The following is a 25,411-nucleotide window of genomic DNA, read 5'->3' on the forward strand; positions in this document are numbered from 1 at the left end:
TGGGGAGTGGGTCAAGGGCGCAGGTTGATGTTTTAAGGTGCTGTACTGTGTATTCTACAATTTTACCGTCAATTGTTTCGAAATCAGACAGAGTAATTTTCTGAGGTTTTGGTCTGATCTGTCTGACCCTAGAGCAACTCAAGGATGTGCTGATCACCTTTCTGATATTTTTGATTTTCTCTGAGAAGAAGGAAGCAAACTCGCTGCATATGCTGTCTGAGAGCATTTCTCTTGGAATGTGACTCGGGGGGGTTGTTAGTCTGTCTACAGTAGCAAAAAGAGTGCGTGGGTTGTTAATTTTTCTGTTTATAATATTTTAAAAGAAGGACTGTCTAGCTTTGCCTTGTTCAACATTGAAAGCATGAAGGCTGTCTTTATAGATTTTATAATGGACTAGTCTTAGTTTTGTCTTCCGCCACTTTCGTTCAGATTTTCTGCATTGGCTTTTCATTATTTCAACTGCTGTTGAGTTTCTCCATGGTGCCTTTTGTTTGCCACTCTTTTTCCTGACTTTTAGAGGAGCAATATCATCAATTACACTCTTAACTTTTGAGTTAAAGGAGTCAAGGAGAAAATCAACAGAGTCTGCAGAAATGCTTGGTGTTAGTGATAAAGCCTTCATAAACAGCACATTAGTGTTCTCATTTAAGCATCTCTTTTTTACAGAGACAGATCTAGCTTCAATGGCAGGAGAGATTGATATATCAAAGAAAATACAGAAATGATCAGACAGTGCCACATCCTTAATAACAATTGATGAAATGTTTAGACCCTTAGTGATAAGTAAATCTAGAGTGTGTCCACGATTGTGTGTGGGTCCATTTACATGCTGTGTCAAATCAAAAGTATTAAGAACAGTCATGAGCTCTTTTGTTGTACTGGATTCAGCATTGTCTATGTGAATGTTAAAATCCCCAGCAATAGCAAAACAGTCAAACTCTGTCAACAGTCAAATACAAAACAAGAAGAAAATAAACCCTAAACATTTGATGTTTATTGCAAAAGGAAAATGAGAAAGTTGGTAAGAAGATAACTAAAGCAGCAGGAGCATTTGTTAGTCTTTAATGCATGAATATATGCTCCCCCAGTGCCTCTGAGAACTGGATAGAGTGAAATACAGGAGGAGAAATGGAGAGAGAAAGACAGACAGAGAATGTTCATGGCAAGAAGATGAGAATGAATAATTGATTAGAAATCTTTTTCTGATCTCACAAAACGCTAATGACCACTGCTAATTAAACCATAAAGACAATGTATTGAAGACACAGAGGGGAACACTAACAGAACGTTGACACTTAACAGATCAAACTGTCTGTTAGCCTCTGCCTCCCGTTGATTTCGCTCCGTCTCTGTCACTTACCAGCGGTGGGATCCGGTGGGCCGAACTCTAGGGGGTAGCGCAGAACATTGTAATTGTTCCAGACGTAAAGTTGATTGTCTCTTGGGTTGTAGTCCACAGAGGACACATACTGGTAGGGGTTGGGGAAGGGAATATGGACGGACTCTTCCCGAGCTCGGTTGGTGTTGTACGCGTACAGCACCAGATCTCCACCCGCTTCGCTGTCGTCATCCTGATAAACAGAGCGCACAGCATACAAAACACCACAAGCCATGAAGGCGTTGGATGCCAGTCGCTTATCAAAGCTGGTATCCCAGGTTCCTTCAAAGCGCAGGGTGTAGGGGTTAACCTGAAAGACAGCGAAAAGGAAAGGGTTTTCTTCGTTTGATACAAAAAAGCAATTTGTTTACAGTTCTGGAAAATGGAAAATAAGAAAAAATGTACTCGAAATTCTGATCTGATCTCAACTGAAGTCGAAAATTTTAAACTGCACTGTTCAGTGACACTGACCTGGCTGACCACCATCCGTCCATTGTTGTCCTCTGTAGCATAGATGACCCATAGACCATTTTCATCCACAGCTAGGTCAATATCTGACTTGCCCCCCCAGCGGTATGGTGAGGCGTCATGGTAGTTGGCTTTATTGACTATGGCTTCTCCACTCTTCATACGTGTGCGCAAATCATATTTCACAATATTGCGTGTGCGTTCCTTGTTGTAAAAAACAGCACCATCATACACGACAAAGCCTGTTCCATCCACACGATTTGGCATCCTGTGGGCAAAGAGTACGTTATCTGAGAGGACTTATGACTCTGTAATTTCTGATACTTTTCAGAAAAATTATCTGATATCAGAATTCTACATTATTATACTTGCCAAGGAATGGTACATAGAAAAGAAAAGGTAAACTGAAATGTAATCAATTTATAAGAAGAACGCCAAGAAGAAACTAAAGAACCCTTCTTAAGAACTTAAGAACTCTATGCAACAAAAGCACTTTGCTGAATCGAAGGTTTACAAAAATCATTATTTTATAGACTGAGCTTGTATCTACAACCAGTTACCATCCCTGAGCAGTGGTCTTCACTCACTTGTACGTGGTTGTGACTTTATTCTGCTTGAAGTCTTCCCACGAAGCATACTCGTACAGCCTCTCTGTGCGGTACGGAGTCCAGGGCATGACGTAAAGACGGTCACCAGACTGCAGGGGATCCTTACACCATGCCCCCGCCTGATCCTCCACCTCCTGCAGCAAACTTGCTGCCTGCACCCTTAATAGAGTCCCAGGACATACAAAGACTGGAGATGTGGAAGAGCAGGAGTGAGAGAGAAGGGGGGAGAAAGAAAGGGAGAGATGAAATAACAAGGAGGGACGGCACAAATTCACAGAATGATGGTGTGATAGGATTAAAAAGAGGATAAATTTGATGGAAAGACAAGTGGAGAGATGAAGGGTAAAGAAATAAGGGGAGTTGGTGTGAGGCCATGAGGGACGATAATATGAAAGAGAATGAGGCAGCAAGAAAGAGGAAGAGAGAAATGGGAGAGAGGACATGAGATAAATGACCATTCTTTTAATGAAAGAGTGTTAATGTTCATTAGTCAAGCATCTGCACACTGGACTAAAGGCTGGTGAGGGGAGATGACACAATCCTGGCTGCTGGTGCTCAATTATTGCTGGGAATATTTTTTTTAAACCCTGTCCCACTTCATCTTCCCTGCTGAAAAATAACCAGCTTCTGATGGTAGCTGATTTTACATTGTATCACGACTTACCAATCAATTGTGGTCATTAGCTAGTCCAAACTGGCATAGACAGTTTGTTAGCTGGACTTCTGACTTGCTTACGATAAAGCTGGCCAGAGCTGGTAGACCACCAGAGAACTGCAGCAAGATAGTTACCCTGTTCCACAAACCAGCGGGAAAACTAGGTTCTGATGCTAACTGATTTCAAATGGTTTAAGCTGGAAAAAGTTGATAATTTAAGGTCATTAGCTGGTCCAAACTAGTCTAGATTGTTTAGCACATTGTTTCCCAACCATAGTCTTGCAGATTATCCACAATAGTACACATTTTGGATGCCATATCCATAAGATGAGTTGAATCAGGTGTTATGGACTAGAGATACAACATGTGCAGTGTTGGGGATTGCCCACGACCAGAGTTGGGAAGCAGATTCATCAAATATACCTGGTTTAAACTCAGTAGACCATCTCAGACAAGAAAGTTAGACCTAGTAGACCACCTTAATCCAGCAACAAACCAGCCTGACCACCTTCAGCTGGTATGGCACTGAATTTCCAACAGGGTTTTCTTTCAACAGTGGTCCAAAAGGTACCCGCTGTCCTCCTTTAATTATACACGTGAACACTTGGGCTGTTGGGTAGTATTCCACTGGGAATTCCACACCAGTGCATGGAGGCTCTGCAAAAAATATGCACTGAGGGCACAGCAGCCACAAAGGGAACATCCATTGTAACCCTTCTGAAACTTAAATCCACAGGGATATCCACAATACTAGAAGTCCACATTAATTGTGCCATTTGAGACTGGGCCTCTGTGTAAAGTTGGTATTTGCACAAAGGACTGCTGTAATGTCAAAATGTGTTTTTTGTGTTTAATGTTGAATAAGGACAAATTTTGGGATGCCAGTCACGTTACAAAAACAACTGCAGCACTCAACTTTTATCTGCTAGGAGTACATGATCAAGACACACACACACTCTCACACACACCAATCTGTATCTCGGTACTCTGAAGAAGGTTGTTCACCTGGGATTGGTGTGAATTAACTGGCTGACGCAGTTTCTCTCTCCCAGACTGTGAGGGCATAGGACCTGAGAGAATATATCTACTGCTAGGGGGTGTGGGGAAAGGGAGCTGGGGGTGTCTATGGAAAAATAAAGCAGACATCAACAGTACTGTGACGTCACAAGGGACAGCTGTGAGCATGTGCAGATGTTGAGGACATCTCATGGGGGGGAAATAAGCTAGTGGGGTTTCCTGCCATAGGCTATCTGTATCCCAGACAGCCAGTACCTACTGTTGCTACACACTCAAACACAATGAGAAACAGAAAGCCAAACTAAAAGGCTTTTTGTAATTAGTAAATTAAACACATGCACTCAGAGACATATGTCCATGCACACCATATTACAGATAATTGTTATAATTTGGTCGATAGCTATAGAGATCATAGCTATAATCATAGCTATAGTTATGAACCTATCAAGTGCAGCCTTCATCCTGAAGGAGCAGTACAAGTAGAAGAAATAAGCACTAACTCTTCTTAGAAATTCCCTACTGAGAAAACAAATACAGCTTTGCAATTTTGCTGGGTGCTAAACTAACTTGACTAGCGTTACTGTTTCGGTCAGTCAGATTAACCAGAAAGATCATGATATACAAATAGTCTCACCAACTGGTAAACGGCATGGCTATTTGAGGTAGTTTCCCAAACCCATTCCTGGAAGCACATAATCAGTACACATTTGGCACATTATGTCTAATCTGACCCATCCATTTCAGGTCTTGGAGTTTCTAAGTAGTTGATGAGTTGAATCAGGTGTGGTGGAGTTAGAAAACATGAACTGTTGGTGTGCCTCCAGGAACAGGGCTGGAAAACACTGGTTTAAATAGTCAGAGAAACTGCTTTTGCCCTAGTAAACCATATTGGTCAAGAGAAAAAAAAGTCTTTCCTTGTGCTCAAACTGTTTTTAGTAGAATGATAGTTGGTTTCATGTTCTAAAAAACAAAACACAAACTGATTGACCCCCGTAAGATGGTATGACCTCTTTTTTTTTCTTTTTTTCATGGAATTCCTATGTTAATGTGTGACATTTACTTGAAGACAAAGTTCTGTCAAACTGGGCAAATATATGAAGTTCCTAAATGTAGGTTATGGAGGAGTGAGCCCATCTAATGTTTCAATAAGCAGTCAGAGTACACTGCATCTGGAAAGTATTCACAACACTATTTTTTCGAAATTTTGTTATGTTACAGACTTATTCCAAAATTTATTAATTTCCTCAAAGTTCATATATATATATATATATATCACATGTAGTCTTGTGGCTGTCTCGTGACAGCCTTTGCCAATACACTCAAAATTTAGCTCAGGTTAATCCTATTTCCACTGATCACCCTTTAGATGTTTCTGCAAGCTGTGTCCCAAAGTGAAGGGTGCGCACTTCCAAGGCCATGCACTTCGAAGGCCAGACCAGGCCACGCCTTCAAAGTGCACGAAGTGCACGAAGGGTGAACCGAGGGACAGGGTTGCCAGGTCTGAATAATAAAACCCCTCCAATTGTTATTCAAAAGTATCGGAATCACAGCCAGAATGGGCCAAAATATCCCAAAATGCGGGGCGCGGGCAGTAGAAATATTGCTTAAGTAAAGACAACTTAACCTGTGGACTATAGGCTACAAACACCCCAAAGCAACAGTAGCCTAAATGCAGCCCCATTCCAGACTTGGCAACAATGAACCAAAGCGCCGTTAATGGACTAGCAGGTTCTGACAACTGACAGCGGACGTTCGTGAGGAGATCTTAAAAAGAGAAATGGAGCATATACTACTACTTATATATATATATACTTTTTTTGAGCTTTCTATTGGGTTTTGACATGCTTCAAAGCCTGCGACGATGGGCTGGACCATAAGCATGTAAATCTGTAGCTGGTTAAATATTGTCAAATTGCAAATATTAGTTAACAGTTTATTTCTTATGTTAAATGTAACTGTTACAATATATTTTAAACATTTAGCCTATATACGTCCAAGTTTTTTTTTTTTTTAAGTAGGCCTACTTATTTTTATTCAACTCATCAGATGCATTTTTTTATGGCATGCCATGCACCGTCGACCGATTCGGCCCCGCAGAGCTGCGGACAGTGGAAATATGCCCTGCTCATCCCAGAAGATGATGTCCGGCTCAGGCCTTACCAGAGTCTCCATTGTGCATTATTCCCATCCCGGTCCAGCTCCAGCTTCTCCCGCTCAGCGCAATAAAAATGTGTTGAAAAGTGTTTTCTTCTGGTTTGGCTGATAATAAAAATGTGTTGTTTCTAATGTTAAACTTAAGTTATTTTATTGGTCTATAAATAGGCTGTAGTTGTAAAAAGCCTACGTAGGCTAATAGACCAATTTATTTTAATTTACACATTTTAAATTACATGACAAGAAAATATATGTATAAACATAAATGTGTTTAATGTAGCTACAAATTATAACGTGCATTTCAAAAATAAACAATAGCTAGGCTATAGAAAAACCACTTCTCTTTAATTTAGCCTACGTTTGAAGTTAACGAAAATGAACAATAGACAGCAGTTCATTTAATTTACAAATAACTTGCATAACAAATAATAAGCTAGCCAGTTAAATTGTTCTGTGTCGGCCACGCATTCAGCCTTTGGAGGATCGATGTTTCGTTGACCGTCGTCAGTGAACATTCATTCATTCATTCATATATATATATATATATATATATATATATATATATATATATATATATATATATATATATATATATATAAACAAACTTTATTTTAGCATCTAAGTCAGCAGTTTTCGTTTGTTTGTATTTTTTCTTATAATTCTGAGTGACAGATGTCACATTTGATTTAGCCTATTTTTCTGTGATATTTGTTTTAGTTACGGTGTTGACATTGCTACAGCAGGCTGTAAGAAAAATAAATGATTGCACGGACAATTCCTATCCAGTGTCTCTCTTTCTGTAAGGGAAATTTAAAAGATAGATTCTGGAAACAAAATCTAAATTTAGCTGGATCAGTCGGGTCGGGAATAAAATAATTTATAGCGGGTGAGCACGGAGTGAATTTTGCGCGAGCGGAATGGTGCGGTGCGGAATAGCGGGAGCAGGACGAAAATACAGCGCCACGCAGATTATATTTTGAAGGCTATTTAAAGAAAGTGTATGGGGAAAAAAGAAAGAGCGAAAAGGGTGATAATGGACTGATTCCTCTTCTTGAGATAATGGTTGAGAAATAAATAGCATTTAAAAATTGGGAAATTAAAGTTTATCTTGCTCAGGGCAGGGAACTGGGAACTGTGTGAATGCACTAACATTGAACGTTGTATTTACTTCAAGCGCTTGCGCTGTTGTGTTCAATAGTACCCAGGCTACACTTGAGTTACCGACCGCTACCGTCTTTAACTGGAATCTGATCGAGTGCCGCGGGAATGCGGACCAGTCAAATCCTGTAGTCACCAGTGTGCTATGAATTCTGGGATAGGGAAGGCTGCGAAGTTATGGGAAGGTCCCATCTGCTGTACCCTTCCTTTGCCTGAGAACCGAAGGGCGCATTTTGAAGTCGCTCATGAATTGCGGCAGCCTTCGTCGCACCGCTGTGACGCAATCGCACTTCAAATGCGGCCTTCAGAGGTGCAGCTCTCCCTTTGGGACAGCCTACCTAGTGCCGCTGTGACGTAATCGCACTTCAAATGCGGCCTTCAGAGGGTGCAGCCTTCACATTGGGACAGTCTTCGTAGTGCAGGTATGACGTAATCGCACTTCAAATGCGGCCTTCGAAGTGCGCGCACTTCACTTTGGGACACCGCTTACAACTTGATTGACTAGTCCAGCTGTGGTAAATTCAGTGGATTGGGCATGATTTGGAAAGGCACACACCTGTCTGTATAACAGAGGATGTCAGAGTCAGAGCACAAACCAAGCCATGAAGTCCACGGAATTGTCAGTAGACCTCCGAGACAGGATTGTATCGAGGCACAGATCTGGGGAAGGGTGCAGAAACATTTCTGCAGCATTGATAGTCCCAATGAGCACAATGGCTTCCATCATCTGTAAATTGAAGAAGTTTGGAACCACCAGGACTCTTCCTAGAACTGGCCACCAGGCCAAACTGAGTGATCAGGGGAAAAGGGCCTTAGTCTGGGAGGTGACCAAGAACCTGATGGTCACTCTGACAGAGCTCCAGCCTTTCTCTGTGGAGAGAGGAGAAACTTCCAGAAGAACAACCCTCTCTGAAATGATTAGATGGCACATGACAGCCTGCCTGGAGTTTGTCAAAAAGCACCTTAAGGACTCTCAGACTATGAAAAAAAAAAAATCTGGTCTGATGAGATTGAACTTTTTGGCCTAAATGGCAAGCGTCATGTCTGGAGCAAACCAGGCACTGCTCATCAACTGGCCAATACCATCAGCGGTAGAAACTGGGAGACCAAGATCAAGTGAAAGATAAATGCAGCAAATATTGAGACATCTTTGATGAAAACCTACTCCAGAGTACTCTGGACCTCAGACTGGGACCTCAGACAGCTTGAGAGGTCCTGCAAAAAAGAATGGGAGAAACTGCCCAAAAATATGTGTGCCAAGCTTGTAGCATCATACTCAATAAGACTTGAGGCTGTAATTGGTGCCAAAGGTGCTTCGACAAAGTATTGAGCAAAGGCTATGAATACTTATGTACATGTTTTTATTTTTAAGAAATTTGTAAAGATTTCAAACAACCTTCTTTCACGTTCTCATCATGGGGTATTGATTGCAGAATTGAGGAAAATAATTAATTGAATCCATTTTAGAATAAGGCTGTAACATAAAAAAAATATGGAAAAAGTAAAGCGCAGTAAATACTTTCCGGATGCACTGTATATAAGCAGCTGCTTACCTCTCTTCAGTCTTAGCAGTTCCAGCATCCCTGAACCTCCTCAAACTCCACCTAAATCTGAGGTACCTTGCCCTTTGTAATTACATCCTACATTTAGCCACTGTGGGGGTATCGGAGCTTGAGTTGAAGCTGCTTCATCGAGCCCCTTATCATTGGACAGCAAGTTAAATAAGTTTAACCTAATATCTTAAAGACTACATGGCTTAATATAATGCTAATCATATACAAAAGTCACCTGCAACCTTCAGACATGGTTTGGGGATCCCAACAGACTACCTTAAACAATCTCAGTCAACATGACTAGAAATACGGTCATCCAGCTACACCAGTTTTGCTGTCAAACAATATGGATATCCTCACACTACGGCAGCACTAAAGCAGCTTGTGTTGGGCAGTAAGACGTTTTAAATTCCACTGTTTCTCTACAGGTCAAATACAGTAGAATTTAAACCAGCTCTGTGTGACAACTTCTCAACAAATGCAGAGGCAATCCTCTTACATACACCAGCAGTTAGACTACTAATACCATTGTTAATGAAAAATGTCAATCTACAATAACACTACAAAGAGGCGCAAACAAATCAGCATCTCAGAACTAAATTATATTAATAGACTCATCTAAGAGCAGAGAGGCAGCGCCTTCCTAAGAGGAACGGCAACACACTATATTGACCCGTTCTATATGGGTGACCCATAAAACAAAGAACGAGCACCCTGAGTTTCAAAGGAAATTGGGACAAATTCAACACACCATCAGACACACACACGCACACACTTTCCCCGAACATTCACTGAACAGAACAGGCTAAGAAGGGTCGTTCCCATATAGACCGTGAGTCAGTCTATGGAGGAAGTAATATTTGAGCCTCGCACGTCGAGTTGAAAACTCCATGTCGTGTCACGGGGTTAAAGCTTTCTTTATGCAGTATTAATGCCAGGGGCTGTAATCTAGGTTACACTAAGAAAAGCTCCCGGAGGCCCGTCCAAGTGTCTGCTCAACTACACGGACGATGATACAAGCAACTCACACACACGCATATACACACACTGCACTGACCTCAGCTGCTGCGTTGTCAATGCTGAAGCGACTGCTGTCCACAAACAACTCAGCATGCTCTAATTTAAGATAAAGACTGCGTCTCTCTCTTTCTGAATGTCTTTCTAGACTAGAGCTTCTTTATTTCATTTATTAGGGATGTAACAAAATGGCTTTTTATGGTGAATATGATAATTACAGAGGCTTCGAGAAAGGAATGAGTGTGCATGTGTGGGACTTTTCAGTCCACAGAAACACACACTCCCACACACACACAGTGTGACCTGAGAGAATTCATTAAACCTGACCTGTGCTCTCTGGCAGCCCGGTTCCCTACTGTATACTTGGCTCTGGCTCGCTCTCTTTCTTAAACAAGAATTTTAACACAATCCTACCAAACTATTGGAAAAATGACCAGCCTAACAGTGTGCAATTATCCTTGTCAATCTACACCAGGCTGAGGTCACTAAATTGCTCTCACCATGATATCTTGAGGTGTTCGCTGCAAAAACATTGTCCTGGTAAGTCATACTAACGGGCTGAAACCAACTCCCTACTGTTTTTAAACCCTGAGTAAGAAGAGAATTAGCACCTCCGTCTCTATGAAATAGTAATAGACCCAACTAACTCCTGCTATAGGCTTCTTGTAGTGCTAGATTTTTTTTTATTTTATATAATTATTAAAATTATAGTTGCTTCATAGTCACCTTCACTGTTCCCTTTACCCACACCTAGTAAAGAAACATTACAAAAGACATGTCTCTATCATCTCAAGTGTGTCTCCTAGAACAGTGTCTCTCAACTGGTTTGGCCATAGGACCAACATTTTCCCATTAGGCTGTGACGCTTTTATTCAACACTGATGAATAAACAGTATAATGTAAGGCTATTAAATAAGCCTGGCAGTCCCAAACTTTGTTAATACCATAAAGTTAGTAAATCGGTATGAGCTATTAATTTAAAAACATAAGAAATTAAAATAAAGCGGGATTTTGGAGCCCTATTAACATGAACTGATTATGAAACATATGGAAGCTGCTCCTGATGAGTAGAATGCGTATCATGCATGCAAATCCTTCCCAGCTAACACACAAAGTGCCCGTTACATTATTAATTGGTACTTTTTAGTAATTTAACGGCTTACTAATTGACAATGTAACTGACATTGCAATTGAAGAGCATAGTATACAACTGACAGGGCAAGAAAGTTCATTTTCAGAGGTGACAATAACGTTAGAATAATGACAGACACTTTTAAACATCTCATCTGACAGCAGATACTGAATCGGGACAGTGCGTTTTTCTCCGGCACTCTTCACTTAAAGTGCTTCTGACAGAAGAGTCAACAGCTTTTACGTACGTCTTTCAAAATAAAAGTCTCACATCAGAACAAAGTTTAGACAATATGCTTTGTTGTTTCGTTGACTGAACACTCAGTTGAGAAACACTGTCCTAGAAAGTAAATAGATGAAATGGAGACATCTGTTTAGGGATTTGACTTTTTACTTAAACAAAAGACCTCAGAAATCTCACAACTTAAAAAAATATTCAGGCCCTTCATAGATAAGACACATCTAAATTATGTTTACTTTACTTAAACATATCTAATTTTGACACAACCTAATATAATTGTGTTCAATCAACCTAATATATTTAAAACTGAAGTTTACTTAATTAATTTGTGTTAAAACTACATGAAATATAACTAACTGGCAGTGGATGTAGTTCCTTTGCAAGGGTCTTCGTCAGGAGAGTAAATTTACGGATTAAAGTGTCATTTTATGTGTTTTTCAGTAAAGGGAAAGATGTTGCTAGTTTATGTTAGTGTTTAATGTTCAGTTATGTTGGACATTGAGGAGTTTCTGTAACTTTGTTGTTACCACACTCTGAAGAATGCTGGGTTAAAAAACAACTCAGGCTGGGTTGAAAATGGACAAACCCAGAAATTGTGTTGTTTGAATGGGTCCATGCAATGTGGGTTCAAACAACCTAATTTCTGGGTTTGCCCATTTTCAACCCAACCTGAGTTGTTTTTAACCCAGCGTTTTTTAGAGTGCATTATGCAGAAGAGTGGTGTGTGTTTAGGCTGTGGACACTTTTAAACTAATTCATTGGATGGAATTACTGCTCTAAATTAAATATGAGTTTGTCCAATAAGTTATTTTTGCATTTTATTTCTAAAAATATGATTTCTGTTATTTAAAAGGTCTAAAGATAAATTAAATGATAATTTGATGAATGTGTTCACCTTGCATAATAAACTTTTATAAATGTAACATAAAATTATTAAGTAAACTGCACATATAAATATTATGTAACAGTGACAAATTCAGATTGTTTGTATTTACTCAAAGAAATTTTGGCAGCTTTACTTGAATTTCTTTTGTACATATAACTAAATTGTTGCTTGTAAAAAATGCTCAATATAGTTGTGTGCAACCACTTGATGCATTTTTAAGTACATTCAACAGGTCATTTTTTTGAGTGTACATTTCAGACATCGCAGTAATGTCTTAAACTGTGCTTGGATTTCAAAGTCAAAAAAGCAAAGATGAATTCAAAACATTTCTTATCCAATAGCTGAAAATCATCCACATTTAGTTAGCTTTATACTGATAGTGTTTATGAACAATTGTCTCATTTATGTCTGCTATTCTAGAAAAACTAAACAAAAAGCATTCACAACTGAAAACCTCATCAAAAGGATAGCTCACACAAAAAAGAAAATTCTATCATCACCACCTTCATGTTGTTCCAAACGTGTATGACTTTTAGCAGAACTCAATAAGTATTTTTTGTAAAATAGCTGAATAAAAAAAATGGCTGAGACTGTTCTTGAAGTGTCTTCCTTAGGGCCCTATCATACATCCGGCGCAATGCGACTCCAGGTGCGACGTTATTTTGCTAGTTTCAGGCCGATGCAGTTATCATTTCCACATCCTATGACATGTTGTTTAAACAGCAAATGCAGTCACGCCCATCTTTTCGCTCATGGACGCTCTGGTCTGAAAACCAGGAGTGTTCAGGCGCATCGTTGGTGTGCTGCTTTTTTGAGGAACTGAAAACAACTGTGCCATTGACCAACAAAAACCTGGTCTAAAGTCAATAGCGCAGTATTTTTTGTGTTATTTAAAGGGTGTGTTAGTAATATGCGCCTATAGGCGGGTGCATTACACGCGTACATGTGTTACACACACAGGGACTTGCAGCACCCCACAACACTGTTTAATTGTGTTACATTAAATTAAAAATAAAATGATTCCTTTCTGGAGAAGCGCTGAGTCTTTCCCCTTGCAAATTCCACCATGTAAATAGCTAATCCGCCATGACGCGGGCACAATTGGCTTTTAAAGGGAATGGGAGATGAGACTATGATTGTCTTTGAGACTCTGGACTTTAGTCAAGTCAGATTTATTTATATAGCGCTTTTTCAATGACGATTGCTTCAGTGTTAAACTGGACATTATTGCAACAATATTTGATTCAGCTGTACAGTTGTTCTGGAGAAAATGGTGATGTTATCAGCTTATTTTAATCATATAGCGACAATGTTAGCAGATTAGTATTATAGTTTAAACAATTAAATAAGACCTAATAAATTCATTTTATTTGGATATTTAGCTGAATAACTTAGATCAAAATTTTAGTTTCCCCAACTGAGCAAGCCAAGCCAAAGGCGACAGTGGCAAGGAACCAAAACTCCATCAGGGCAGAAAATGAAGATGGAGAAAAATAAACCTTGGGAGACTTTACACCCAAAACACACCCATAGCTCATTGAGAGAATAGGTACAACCCCTTTTGGACCATGCGTCTGGTGCACAGACAGTTTTTCTGTCGTTAAACTAGCAAAAGTGTATTAAGTGCACCTGCGCCATGCGCTCAGAGTGCTAAAATAGGGGCCTTAATGTTACTCAGAAGAAAGTTAAGATGCGAGAGTGTTTCATTTTTGGATGGACTATCCCGAAATGTCTTCAGACAAATGAAAGAGTGGCCTCTCAGAAATAAAACTTTCCTGTCTGCAATATCTGACATAGCAATCAGATATGAACTCAAATATTCCTCAGTATCTCCACTTTCAATTTTAGCTAAGACAAATTCAAGGCATGTTAATACAAATGCCGAGAACTCAATTAAGCCTCCGGAGACATGAAAGAGCAACCTTTGAGCCGTACAATTCTCTTTCGAGAACACACTGCCGATTCTCCCGAGACTAAAATATCTGAGGTGAGCTTTCCACATTCTAGATCTAAACTCTTACTGCGTGTTCGTAATCGTCTCAAATGCTCTTTCTTAACTTCTGAGAAACATCTGAGGCATTGATATTCTACTGACACATTACTCAGAAGTTTCCTCAGCACTCTGGGCAGGACGGCCAGCCTCTGATACATTAATTATTATTCATTATCTTTATAGACGAGTGAGTCTAAAATTGAACCGCAGCTTCGGCTAAGGCAGAATCTACCGATGAAGGAGGGAAATGTACTACATCCACTACTGCGTGTAGTCTTGTGTGTGTGTGTCTGTGAGAGAGTCAGGGCTCCTCCAGGCCGTCCCGCCGTGCCGTCTAACTGTCTGGCCTCACTGCTGAGAACATGCTGCTTAATTGAATCCTACACCTGTTACTGGCAGGTACAAAGGGCTGCCAACAGGGGGCAGAGCGCTGTGGCACTGGGCATCCTCTTCAAAGCTGAATGGGTTATTGTGTGCTGATTCTACATCAACGACGTGTTAAGCATGTGGATGAGCATCAGTGTGTGTTTTTTAGAGAGAGAGAGAGAGAGAGAGAGAGAGAGAGACAGATGTAGACAGAGAGGTAGGTGTAAAACACTGCCGTATTGCGCATCTGAATGTGAGCGAGAGAGAGAAAGACAGTTAAAGGTTGTAAGAAGTGTTGCTGTGTGCTTGGAAGCAGAGAGAGAGGGGGATGGAAAAAGGCGAAGGGTCGAAGGTTATTCCTGTGAAATGAGAATTAGGATTGAGTTAATTCGATAAAGGCTAGAAGGGCTCCCGGATTGTGTCCTGGACAGCAAGAGGTTAGCAGCAAGACAGAAACGTGCTACGTTTATTCCACGCACACGTACAAGCAAACACAGATGCACGCTAAAAGTACACACACACACACACACACAGATAGGCTTACTGTAAAAAAGCCTATCTATATGTCAATTTTAAATTTGAATGCCTGTACAATCATCACCACAATGCCAGGACACACAAATACATTTTTTTACCGAACAAATGTGTTCTATCGCATAACCCTATATAAACCCTTAAACATATAACCCTCACAGAAAACTTCATAAATAGTTTTAATTTGAATTACGGGGGCAGTTGGGACGTCCTTGTAGAGGCACCCTGTAGGGTTTGCGTTCTGTCCCCTGGGTCTGCTATCCCAGCAGCACTGTCTGTCCAGAACAGTCTATCTGTACCTGAATAACATCACATTACACCCTCATTGAAATTCGCGAGCACCTGCGTAGCTTTGCCTCTTTAGCTTTAACAATACACACGCACAAGTGCACAGACGCGGTCTTCTATCTCTCCTACTGCCCAGCCGAGCGGCTGTCCAGGTTGTGTGACAGTGTGTGTGCATGGATTACACTTGATATGTTGGCAGGTATTAAAGGGATAGCTCACCCAAAATCATTAAATCACCACGTCAAAACCAGTGGTTATCTTTAACTAAAAGTAAAACTATTAAAATTAGTGCTTTCAAAAGGAGCGTTAATGCATGCGATAATTCTTTTTGATTAACTTATTCAGGCCAATGCTTTTAAAATATTCAGTTATCTCACGCTTAAATAACAACTCATAATTATTAAAAAATGCAAGTTTTGTCGAGTATTCTCATTAGAGCAGTCTTAAATGAGTTAAATGACGCCTTAAATGAACTTAAAGAGTTGAGAAAATGAGATGCTCGTCAGATCCGGGTCACGTTCGGCAGATCTTAAAGTGACAGCAGCCTAATAAACCAGTTGCTGTGCATTAATGTTAATCAAAAAACAAACGTAACAGAGTAAATTGAAAGGATTAATCCCTATCTAATTTATAATGTATGCACTTCTGTATATTGATCATATATGAAGGTAACAGGTAAATATGACATTTATTATAAAGGGCTTATGTGAAGATTGTTTTAACTTCACTTAAATTAAGAGTTGTTGTTTTTTTTTTAAAGCCTAATGCTGCGTTCACACCGCACGTGAATGACGCGATTCGCGCAAGTGATTTACATGTTAAGTCAATGCAGAGACGCGAATAGGCATTCTGCGGCGCGATTCGCGCGAATGAAGCGGCAATGATCACGCGAATTGAGCGTTTTGGACGCGTGATTCGCGCGAAACACGCAAATCGCTCAAGTTGAAAAATCTGAACTTTGGCGGATATTCGCGCCGCGTTAACCAATGAGGAGCCTGCTTACTGCTGTCACGTGGTGAAGTGCCGGATAGGAAACCCATAGGGGAACCCAGAGGCCAGAGTAATTTAAAAAATACTACTGTATTGTGTCACAAAATGTACTTTTAATAGTTTTTCAGGCGAGAATGTAGTTGTTTAAAGCTCAAATATGTGATTTATTTATTAAGAGAGCTCCTATTTGAAAATTTGATCTGGTGTTTTCGGAGGTGTGAGACCCAGGCGATCACCGGAGCATCAACCCCGGTGAGAACAGCCTTAACTCGGACAGTCTTTCTGCCGACTGCCACTGCCTGGCAGAACCCCCTCCCATGATGCGAATTCGCGTCTGTTGTGTAGTTAATGTCACACGCGAATGAGCACTTTTTGTATAAAAAAACCCACAGATTTGAGCATTAAACAACAATATTATCGCCTGAAAAAGTCTTCAAACTACGTTTTGTCACACCTTAACAGTAGTATTTTTTACAGAAAAGAAGTCAAGTGACCCAGTCAAAATGACTAGCAGAACTACCTCCCATGACGCAAATTCGCGTCTGTTGTGTAGTGAATGTAACACGCGAATAAAGCGAATGGATTCAAAATGTTCACGCGTCCAACTTCGCGCGAATAGTGCGATTTATTCGTGTGCGGTGTGAACGCAGCATAATAAATGTTGACTTTGATAGCTTTAAATTATACTTTAAAGTTGAATGTCTATCATTTATGTAAAAAAAAATTAAAAAAAAAATATTACCTCGAGACATCAGTGCCGGTATTAATATCAGTGATTCTGGCATTCATTTATAAAATAAGGATGATTAAACAAATCTTTAAAATGTCTAAGTTGTTTCTACATTAATTTAGAGTAACTGTGAAATTATTACACTATAACTACTGAAAACTCAGATGTTTTTAATTAGGATTTATCATGATTAATTACAGAAAAAAATGAAGTATTAGTTAATAGTTTTTAATGGATTAAAAGCACTAATTAAAATTCATGTTCAGTAACAATCAAACAAAAATAAATAAAATCTAAAACCTGGAACATAAAAGATGTTTAGCAGAATGTCCACGCTGCTTTTTCTCTCTCCGTACAATAAAAGTGACTGGGGTCCAATGTAACGTTGTTGTTACCATTTGGTTTCTTATGGAGAAGAGAAGCTTGGACATTCTGCTAGATAACTCCTTTTTTATTTTTAGCTGAGCTATCCCTTTAACACTAGCCAAGAAGAGAAAAAAAGTGTATGTGTGTTTGTGTGTGTGTGTGTGTGTGTGTGTGTGTGTGTGTGTGTGTGTGTGTGTGTGTGTGTCAAACAAAGACAAACCCTGAGCACAACAGCATCAAGGCACTTCCCAAGACTCCATAATCAGACAATTAATCGATCCTTAATCCAACGAGTGTTAATAAACAAAGACCGGGCGGGTGGGTGGTCAAGACAATGTTGTTAATGAAAATAATTGTTAACTGTTAATGAAATAGATAGAGGATAGAGAAAATAATTAGCAGCAGAGTGGAAAGACAGATAAAGCGGCGGGAAAGTGGAAAGGAGGGGGGTCGGCTGTCCGCTGTGGCATGATTGCAGGTAAGAAACACTCTGAAATGTAGGGCAGAACTCTCACAACAGTAGCCAACAGCACCATGGGGAGGAAACAAAATGGAGGGCCGACATCAAAGATGTGTAAACTGATGTCAGCGTCAGCGGAGTGGAAGATTCATACTGAGGTGTAGGTCTCGGAACAGGTTTAGTACTCATTCCCACAAGACATTCCCACACAGACAGAAATGGGTGCACACACACGCACATGTATTTCAGAATGGTGCAGTCAGGGAAATACACAAAGGGCAAGAAAAAAAAGAAAAAAACTGTCAGGAAGTAACAGATTTGCTCTGTTCCAAACCTTAAGTGAGCTGCCTATCTAGGCGACATTTGTATAAATGTTTTTGTGACACTTCAATCGGTTTGGCCGTGTAAATTTCAAAAGGAAATACCAGAATCCATTGTAATGAGCTGAGAGAGAAGAGAAATGTCAATTGTGTCAGGGTCCTGTCAGGGTTTATTTTGTGATAATGACCTGATAACTGTACATTACAGTATTCAGCTTATTACTCTGAACAAATACATCAATAAATGGACATGAAGTATTGACAGCAAAGTGCTACGAGAGACATAGCTATGTCTAGCACAGCTATGTAGGAGATCACTTGTCTGGAGCAAGTCAATTCTTCAGTTTAGCACAATTACACAAAAATAGTTGACCACAGAATAGCACAATTCACCAATCAGAGTCGAGCAAACCAGAGACCTGGGTAATATATTCAGTTACTGTATTGAAAAGTATTTAGCTTAGCAAAATGGCTAACGGTAAACTTTGGACTGTGAAAGTCTCAAGTGATATGTGCATGGTCCTGAATATGTGAGCTAATGTTAATGTGCAACCACACTGGACTTCATTTCCATTCATCTCCATGCATATGTGGGTGAGTTGGAATGCAATCAAATGCAAAGGAGGTTCGCTGCGAACTAAAGTTCAAGTTTCGTGAACCCTGATCAGCCAATTCGTATAACAAAAAGGCGTTTAACCAATAGAGGTCATAAATTGCCCTTTTGGCTTAATGCACAGAATACAAACTTCAAAGTTTAATGGTAGTGTGAAAGTGAAGATTTTTGAATGTAATATTTGCGATTTATTAATAATATCAAACAGAAGCCCTAGAGCATGCCATTACACCCTGTTGGCCGTATTCATTGAGGAGTTTAAACTCATTTTGCTTCCTTAAAAACATATTTTTCTTGCTTTTAGTCTATGTTTGTTAGCTTTGATTTTCTACTGAACTCCCAGCAAGCAAAAGCCGTCTTTTCACCATCTCAGTTAAAGCCCTGCATTTATGCCCGAGCCCGACGGGCCCCGACTTTTTTACGCCCCTCGGGCCGGGCTTCGGGCCAATTTTCATGTCATACCTAAAACGCGGGCCGGGCTTCGGGCCTTTTTATAGGCTTCTCCTTCGTTTTATATTTATTTTATCAATTAAAAGGAACAATGAGTTCTGCGCTGGTGGAAACAACACGAGACCATAATAGCTAACGCGACTGTCAAGATGGCTCGCACAGTGTTCAGAGCATAGGTTCAGAGTCCCCGCCAGCAGCAGCAGCGCGCGTTTCTTCAGCGCGGAGACACACTGCAAGCGTGGTGTGAGCATGGCGTTTCTGTTGCGTGTCATCCGCGGGGCGTCTGGTGCTATTAATGTACAGGGAAGCCCTATGCTTCATGTTAAATATAAATATATTGCCTATTGATACAGCAAAGACAACTTCGGCAGCAGCCGGCCCATGCCATATCCATGGTATTGACGGCAAAAGGCTACAGAATAATTCGTTCTGTATTGACTGGTTTAATATTTCAAAATCGATAATTAGGCTATGTTGTCTTTTATTATTACAATTAGGCCTATCTGCATTTATGTTAACCTACAGACTTTCAAACATTATGTCATTATGTGTCACAATGTTTTATGGGCTATATGTTGTAGTCAGATAGATATGATGGTGTTGCAACACGCATCGCCGCAAATGACTAATGCAAGCCAACGCAAATGGCCGTAAATGAAACTTAAAATAAGTCTAAGATAGTCAAAAACACCATCATCTTCAATAAAAATGAATGAGATGAATGAGATCATTATCTTACCAGTGCGTCGCGCTCTCTTATGTGGTATTTGAATCTGAAATAAGCTGCTGAATAAAATGCATCTTAATCTTTTGCTTCCGTTGCTGTAAACTCCGTTAAATGAGCATATACCCCGGGAATTGAAGATGGGATTTATATTCATTTGCGTAGGTGTAAGGTAGGCTATAAGACAACCTGCATGTTCTTTTTTTATTTTATTTGTTTAGCTCCGTTTGCGAGAGCCGCGAGCAGAATCAGCCTGCCTCAGCTCGTCAAAAATGCCTTTTAGGCTACTGTTGGTAATAGTTGGCGAAATTAACTAACATTGTGATGCTTGAAGTGTTTTATGGATTTTATTATAGGCAAGACAAGTCAAGAGTTGATTTGAGAGACTAAATTAATTAAATATGCGGTTAACTCACTGTCGGCTGCTGGCCGCTTTTGGTCGTCACTTAAAAAAATTAAAACTTTAATTTAACAAACAAAAAAATGCTCTAAACATTTTTCTAAATTAACGTACTAAAGAAACGAAACGAAAAATAACTACTTTGACATTAAAAACAAAACAGAACTATTTTAATGGCTGCAACAATGTAAAAAAAAAAAAAAAAAAAAAAAAAAAACGGGCTCTAGTCGGACTCGGGCCGAGAATTTTGATAAGCTGTCGGACACGGGCCGGGCTAGGGCCTCAGCGTCTCGGGCCCGGGCCGGGCTAGGGCCTAGATTTGAGGCCCGTGCAGGGCTCTAATCTCAGTTAACTATAGACCCAATATAGTCCGGCTTAGCCTAGAAATCTAGACGCACCCTAGCGGCAGCAAATCTAATCTGCCCGCGAGTGTCGTCTAGCAACTCTTAATACCCTTCTGAGCCATAATCGCCAAACTCTTGCCCGGCCAATCACATCGTGTATAGAGTCGGTGGGCGGGGCCATAATGACGGCCGAGTTGCTCTTGCGTGCTTCTAGTAAACACAGAAACTGGCAAACGGCAGTCTTTCGAATCAGCTTTGACCGCGACTCTGGAAGACTTGGAGTTAAGCTTTTCTCTGAGAAAAGAACGGCACTGAAGTCATTCTTAAAAAGGGAAGATGAGTTCGGAGTTTTGCCGATGGGATACGGCGAATGTTTAATCTGTCAACGAGCTCCGTTTCACCTTCGTTGCTCTGGTTGGTTGTAGCGCTATCCTATCGCGTGCAGAGGGAGTTTGAAAGACAACCGTTTATCCCGCCCCTCGGATTGAGCTGTCAATGGTGAGTTTCCAGACCAAACATCTTGATGTGGGACTGGCTTGTCAGGCTAAGTCCGGCTATGAGTAACTAGCCAAAATAACCTTGAATTTGGTTACATGTAATTTTTGCCAAAATAACTTGCAAGATTATGTTTGATATTCCATCACGTAAGCAAAGTCAGCAGTGATTACAATATGTTTGGTTTCATTTCTATGACATGTTCTAGATGACTAGTCTATTCTTGGGCTTTGGTTAGACAATTTTCACCGACTGCCCAAATTTGGCCTTGTTTTAGCCTAGACGTCAGGGCTGTGCAAATTTGCTTGCTGGGTTCAGAGGCGGTAGGATTATTGTAAGGTACCTCTAACATCCTACTTAGAATGAATATATACCAAATAGCCAAAGTATGTCCTGCAATGCCGCTGTCCTGTAGAGTTTAGCTCTGATATCACTGATAAAAATTCCCCTTATTTTTTGGGATATATAAGGGAACTATGGATCTACCAATGGAGAACGGCTAACGGCTAACTTGGATCATGTGTGCCTTGATAACCAATCACATTACAGCCTTGACGGTGTTGAATTTTGTTCATAGTTGTGCGACAGTCAGTCACTGTTTGCAGATACTGAGTGAAAAGTGCTGTAAATTGAATCATCCCTGTTACACAGTTGTCCATGATTGCTCTTCTAAACCCTATTTTTTCCGGTGTAAACTCCCAAAATTATGGAAGATTTTTTCCACCACAGAACAAAAAATAAAAGAGGCAATTGCAACATAACTATCTTGCAATTCTTCAGAAGTCGCAGTTGCGAGTTATAATGGCAGAATTGCGAGATATAAAGTTGCGATTGCAATTTATAAAGCCATACAAGCGTAACAGAGAGTCGCAATTGTGTGTTATAAAACCAGAATTGCAAGATATAAAGTTGCAATTGCAATTTATAATGGCAGAATTGGGAGATGTAAAGATGTGATTGCGATTTATAAAGCCTTAATTTTCAAGATATGAAGTTGCAATTGTAGTTGATAAAGCCTGAATTGCGAGTTATAAAGTTGTGATTGCGATTTATAAAGCCAGAATTATATGATATAAATTCACAATTGGGTGTTATAAAGGCAATATTGTGAGATGTAAAGTCACATTTGTATTATAAAGTCAGAATTGCTGTATTGCAATATTCTGACTTTATTTCTCAAAATTGCGAGTTATATTTTTTATGGAAGCTTGTTGCCGAAAGAGTTTGCATCTCGTAATTCTGACTTTTTTCTCAGAATTGTTTGATATAAATTTAGAATTGCAGAATGTAAAAAATAAATAAATAGATAAATCCAAAACATATGTTTATGAGCAAACATGTTGAAGATTAGCCAATGGGCTTTCGATTTATTAAATGATTTTCTATTTAATTACTATTCAGTGTAGTGAAGGCTTTCCTCCATTGATATCAATTTAAAAAAAGACCTGTTGTCTCCTTCCATGCATACTGCAGAATTATGCTTTTGTTTTGGCTTATGTTGCAGGCTTGTCTTCAAGTGGCTTTGGCCTTCGTAATTCTAAAGACTTTGATTAGCTGGTTCAGGTGTGTTTAATTAGGGTTGGCGCCAAACTCTGCAGGACAGCAGCATTCCAGGATCGACATTGCCAATCCCTGATATATATCCTCCTAATACCACCTGCAATTGACTTACAAAGTGAAACAGGCTGTGATGTAATGTTAGGGCTTTTGATTATTTTAAAAAGCGGCGAGCCCTTCCATATGCCCTGCCCCAACTTCCAACAGGAAATCTGTCAACACACAAAACTAAACCGCACTCTTTAAGCCACTTAATGACCACATCTTTACTACAGTTGATGCCTATGTGGCGACTAATTCAAAACTGTCACTTAGCCTTAGCAGATATGAAACAGCTCACTCGGGTTTGGAACAGATTGTTCAAATCTTATAGCCAACTGTAGATGATGAGGCTGAATTATGCCTGGTTCAAGCTCAGTTCAAGTCTTGTAAAAGTTTGAAACTGAATACTCAAGAGACTGGCAAGAGGATCAAGTATGGCAGCCCCGAAATTCCGTGATTGGCTGGCTGAACTGAATCAGGCTGCGAGCTGATTGGCACCACAGAGAGAGGCCGTGTGAGTGGAACCGGCTCTGCCTAACAAAGCAGCCATCTTACAGAAACGCCAACTGTCACCGTACCCTCCCCTTTGGACACGTGCAGACACACCGCAGGGAGGGAGCGACTGCTACAGACGCCACTGAGCAGCGTCCAAAAGCAGACAACAAAACAGAAGGGATTAAAAAGAAAAATGACGCCACTGGCAGATGACAAATTAGAGAGGAGGGACCAGAGGAAGAAAGGATAAAATGGGAGGTAGACTCAGAAAACCTGTGGCTGCTTGTGATGAACACATGAGAATTTGGAAGGATATCAACCGAGGGGAGAGGAAAAAGAATACAGATGAAAAGGAGAGCGGACGTGACATGGCGAAAAAGAGAAAGCTTGTAAAAGAGAGACACTGAAGCACCTGGAAACGGGAGAGAGCATTTGGCAGGGGGTCGGGCAGCTACCAGCTCTACAAATCGTTACTTTAATCCAAAATAACATTCAGACAAAACATAGGGTTTATCCTGAAGGAAGGAAGGAAGACATAAACAAACAAACAAAAAGGGGGTCTGGGAGAAGGAAAAAAAAAGGTCTCAAACAGTATGGAGGAGTCACTTTGGATCTGGAAGGACAGATACAAAATTAATCCCAAACAATAGAAAAATGAATAAATGATGGTGCATGAGAGAGGGTGGAACTGCACAGATGGGTGCGCGTGTCGGCGGAGGATATGGGTTTAGTGGGAGAAATTACTTCCTGTCCAACAGAAAAGTGGAACGGAGAAGCGCTCGGCCTAAAGTGGCTCGTGCGAGTGTGCGTGCGAGAGAGAAAGAATAGAGCGCGTGCACGCGTACACGGGCCGCATTTAGTCGGAGAGCGTGTTTCCCTTGGGGTAGAAGTGATCAGATTAAAGGATGGTTATTAATTTCTCAAATAGACTTAATTGGAACTTTTAGCAGGACAGCTGGTGGAGATCTGCCGTGTTTCCTCAAGTGAGAATTGCGTGCGTGCACGTTCGATATGCATGCATGAGGTCTTCTGTGCACAGGGATTAGTGCGTGTATGCAGGACCGTACGTATGATGGCGCGTGTCGGTGTTATCTGAAACAAGAACCAAATCTGGAAGGAGGTTCGGTTATAAGCCAAAGAAAAGAAAGAGAGAAAACAAGAGAGAGAGAGCGAGAGAGAGAGAAAGAAAGAGGGATATAAACATCAACAAACATGAGCACTACACAAGGTGCTGGGTTAGGAGAAGGGGATGAGGGAAGGAAAGGAAACGGAAGAGGAAGGGGAGAAGGAAGGAGGGCGGGCGGGGCGAGCTGTGGATTTTATGTTCATTGTGGTCTTTACCTTTTTGGTCCACTTCTATTCAAGCATCGGAAAAAAAGAGAGAGAAGACAGAGAGAGCAAAAGAAAGAGCGAAAGAGAGAGAGAGAGAGAGAGTGAAGATAATGAAAGAAAAAACAGGTGCAGGAAAAAAGAGAAAATTGAGATTAAATAAAAGGCTAGCCTTTCTCAAATCATGTCATTCTGTCAGTGTGATGTAGGCTCTTTACAGAGAGGATGACTCGAGTGAGTAATGAGAGGGGAGAATGGCCTCAAATGCTTTCACAAAGTTTCACGAAACCCCTTCCAATCTTCCGCTCACATGACACTCGTACACTTCCCCCAGTCACACGGACCCCGCCCCCTTTGCTTCCCCTTCATCACCCCCTCTCCCCTCCATCCATCTGTCATTCCTCTAATCCACGCATCTGCATCGCTGGGGTGCTGTGAGAGAGAACATCAGGTATGTTCGAAATGGCATAGTACTCATACTAGCTTTGCAGTATTCAGTATTTATACTGTGCGCAGTATGCACATTTACACTTGAAGTACCTGGATGTCCTGGTTCATTTGCCAGAGTGTGCGCATATACCGTATTTCATTAGACAATGCACTGGACTTGACTTTCCATTTTTACGCCTAAAATGTACAATAGACAAGT

At 40.5% G+C, this 25,411-nt stretch overlaps 1 protein-coding gene across 11 annotated transcripts in view; it reads right to left on the reverse strand.

Moving 5' to 3' along the window:
• Positions 1 to 25,411, reverse strand: part of adgrl1a (adhesion G protein-coupled receptor L1a) — a 251,355-nt gene that overhangs the window by 54,824 nt on the left and 171,120 nt on the right. For all 11 annotated transcript variants that reach the window (XM_067456792.1, XM_067456761.1, XM_067456776.1 and 8 more), the window contains 3 exons: positions 2,434 to 2,641; positions 1,850 to 2,114; positions 1,361 to 1,688 (listed from right to left, as the gene is read on the reverse strand). In XM_067456792.1, coding sequence (XP_067312893.1) covers positions 1,361 to 1,688; positions 1,850 to 2,114; positions 2,434 to 2,641 — 801 coding nt within the window. The remainder of the gene's footprint in view (positions 1 to 1,360; positions 1,689 to 1,849; positions 2,115 to 2,433; positions 2,642 to 25,411) is intronic.

Source organism: Pseudorasbora parva, chromosome 2 (genome assembly GCF_024679245.1).
Source record: "Pseudorasbora parva isolate DD20220531a chromosome 2, ASM2467924v1, whole genome shotgun sequence".
Classification (NCBI taxonomy): domain Eukaryota; kingdom Metazoa; phylum Chordata; class Actinopteri; order Cypriniformes; family Gobionidae; genus Pseudorasbora; species Pseudorasbora parva.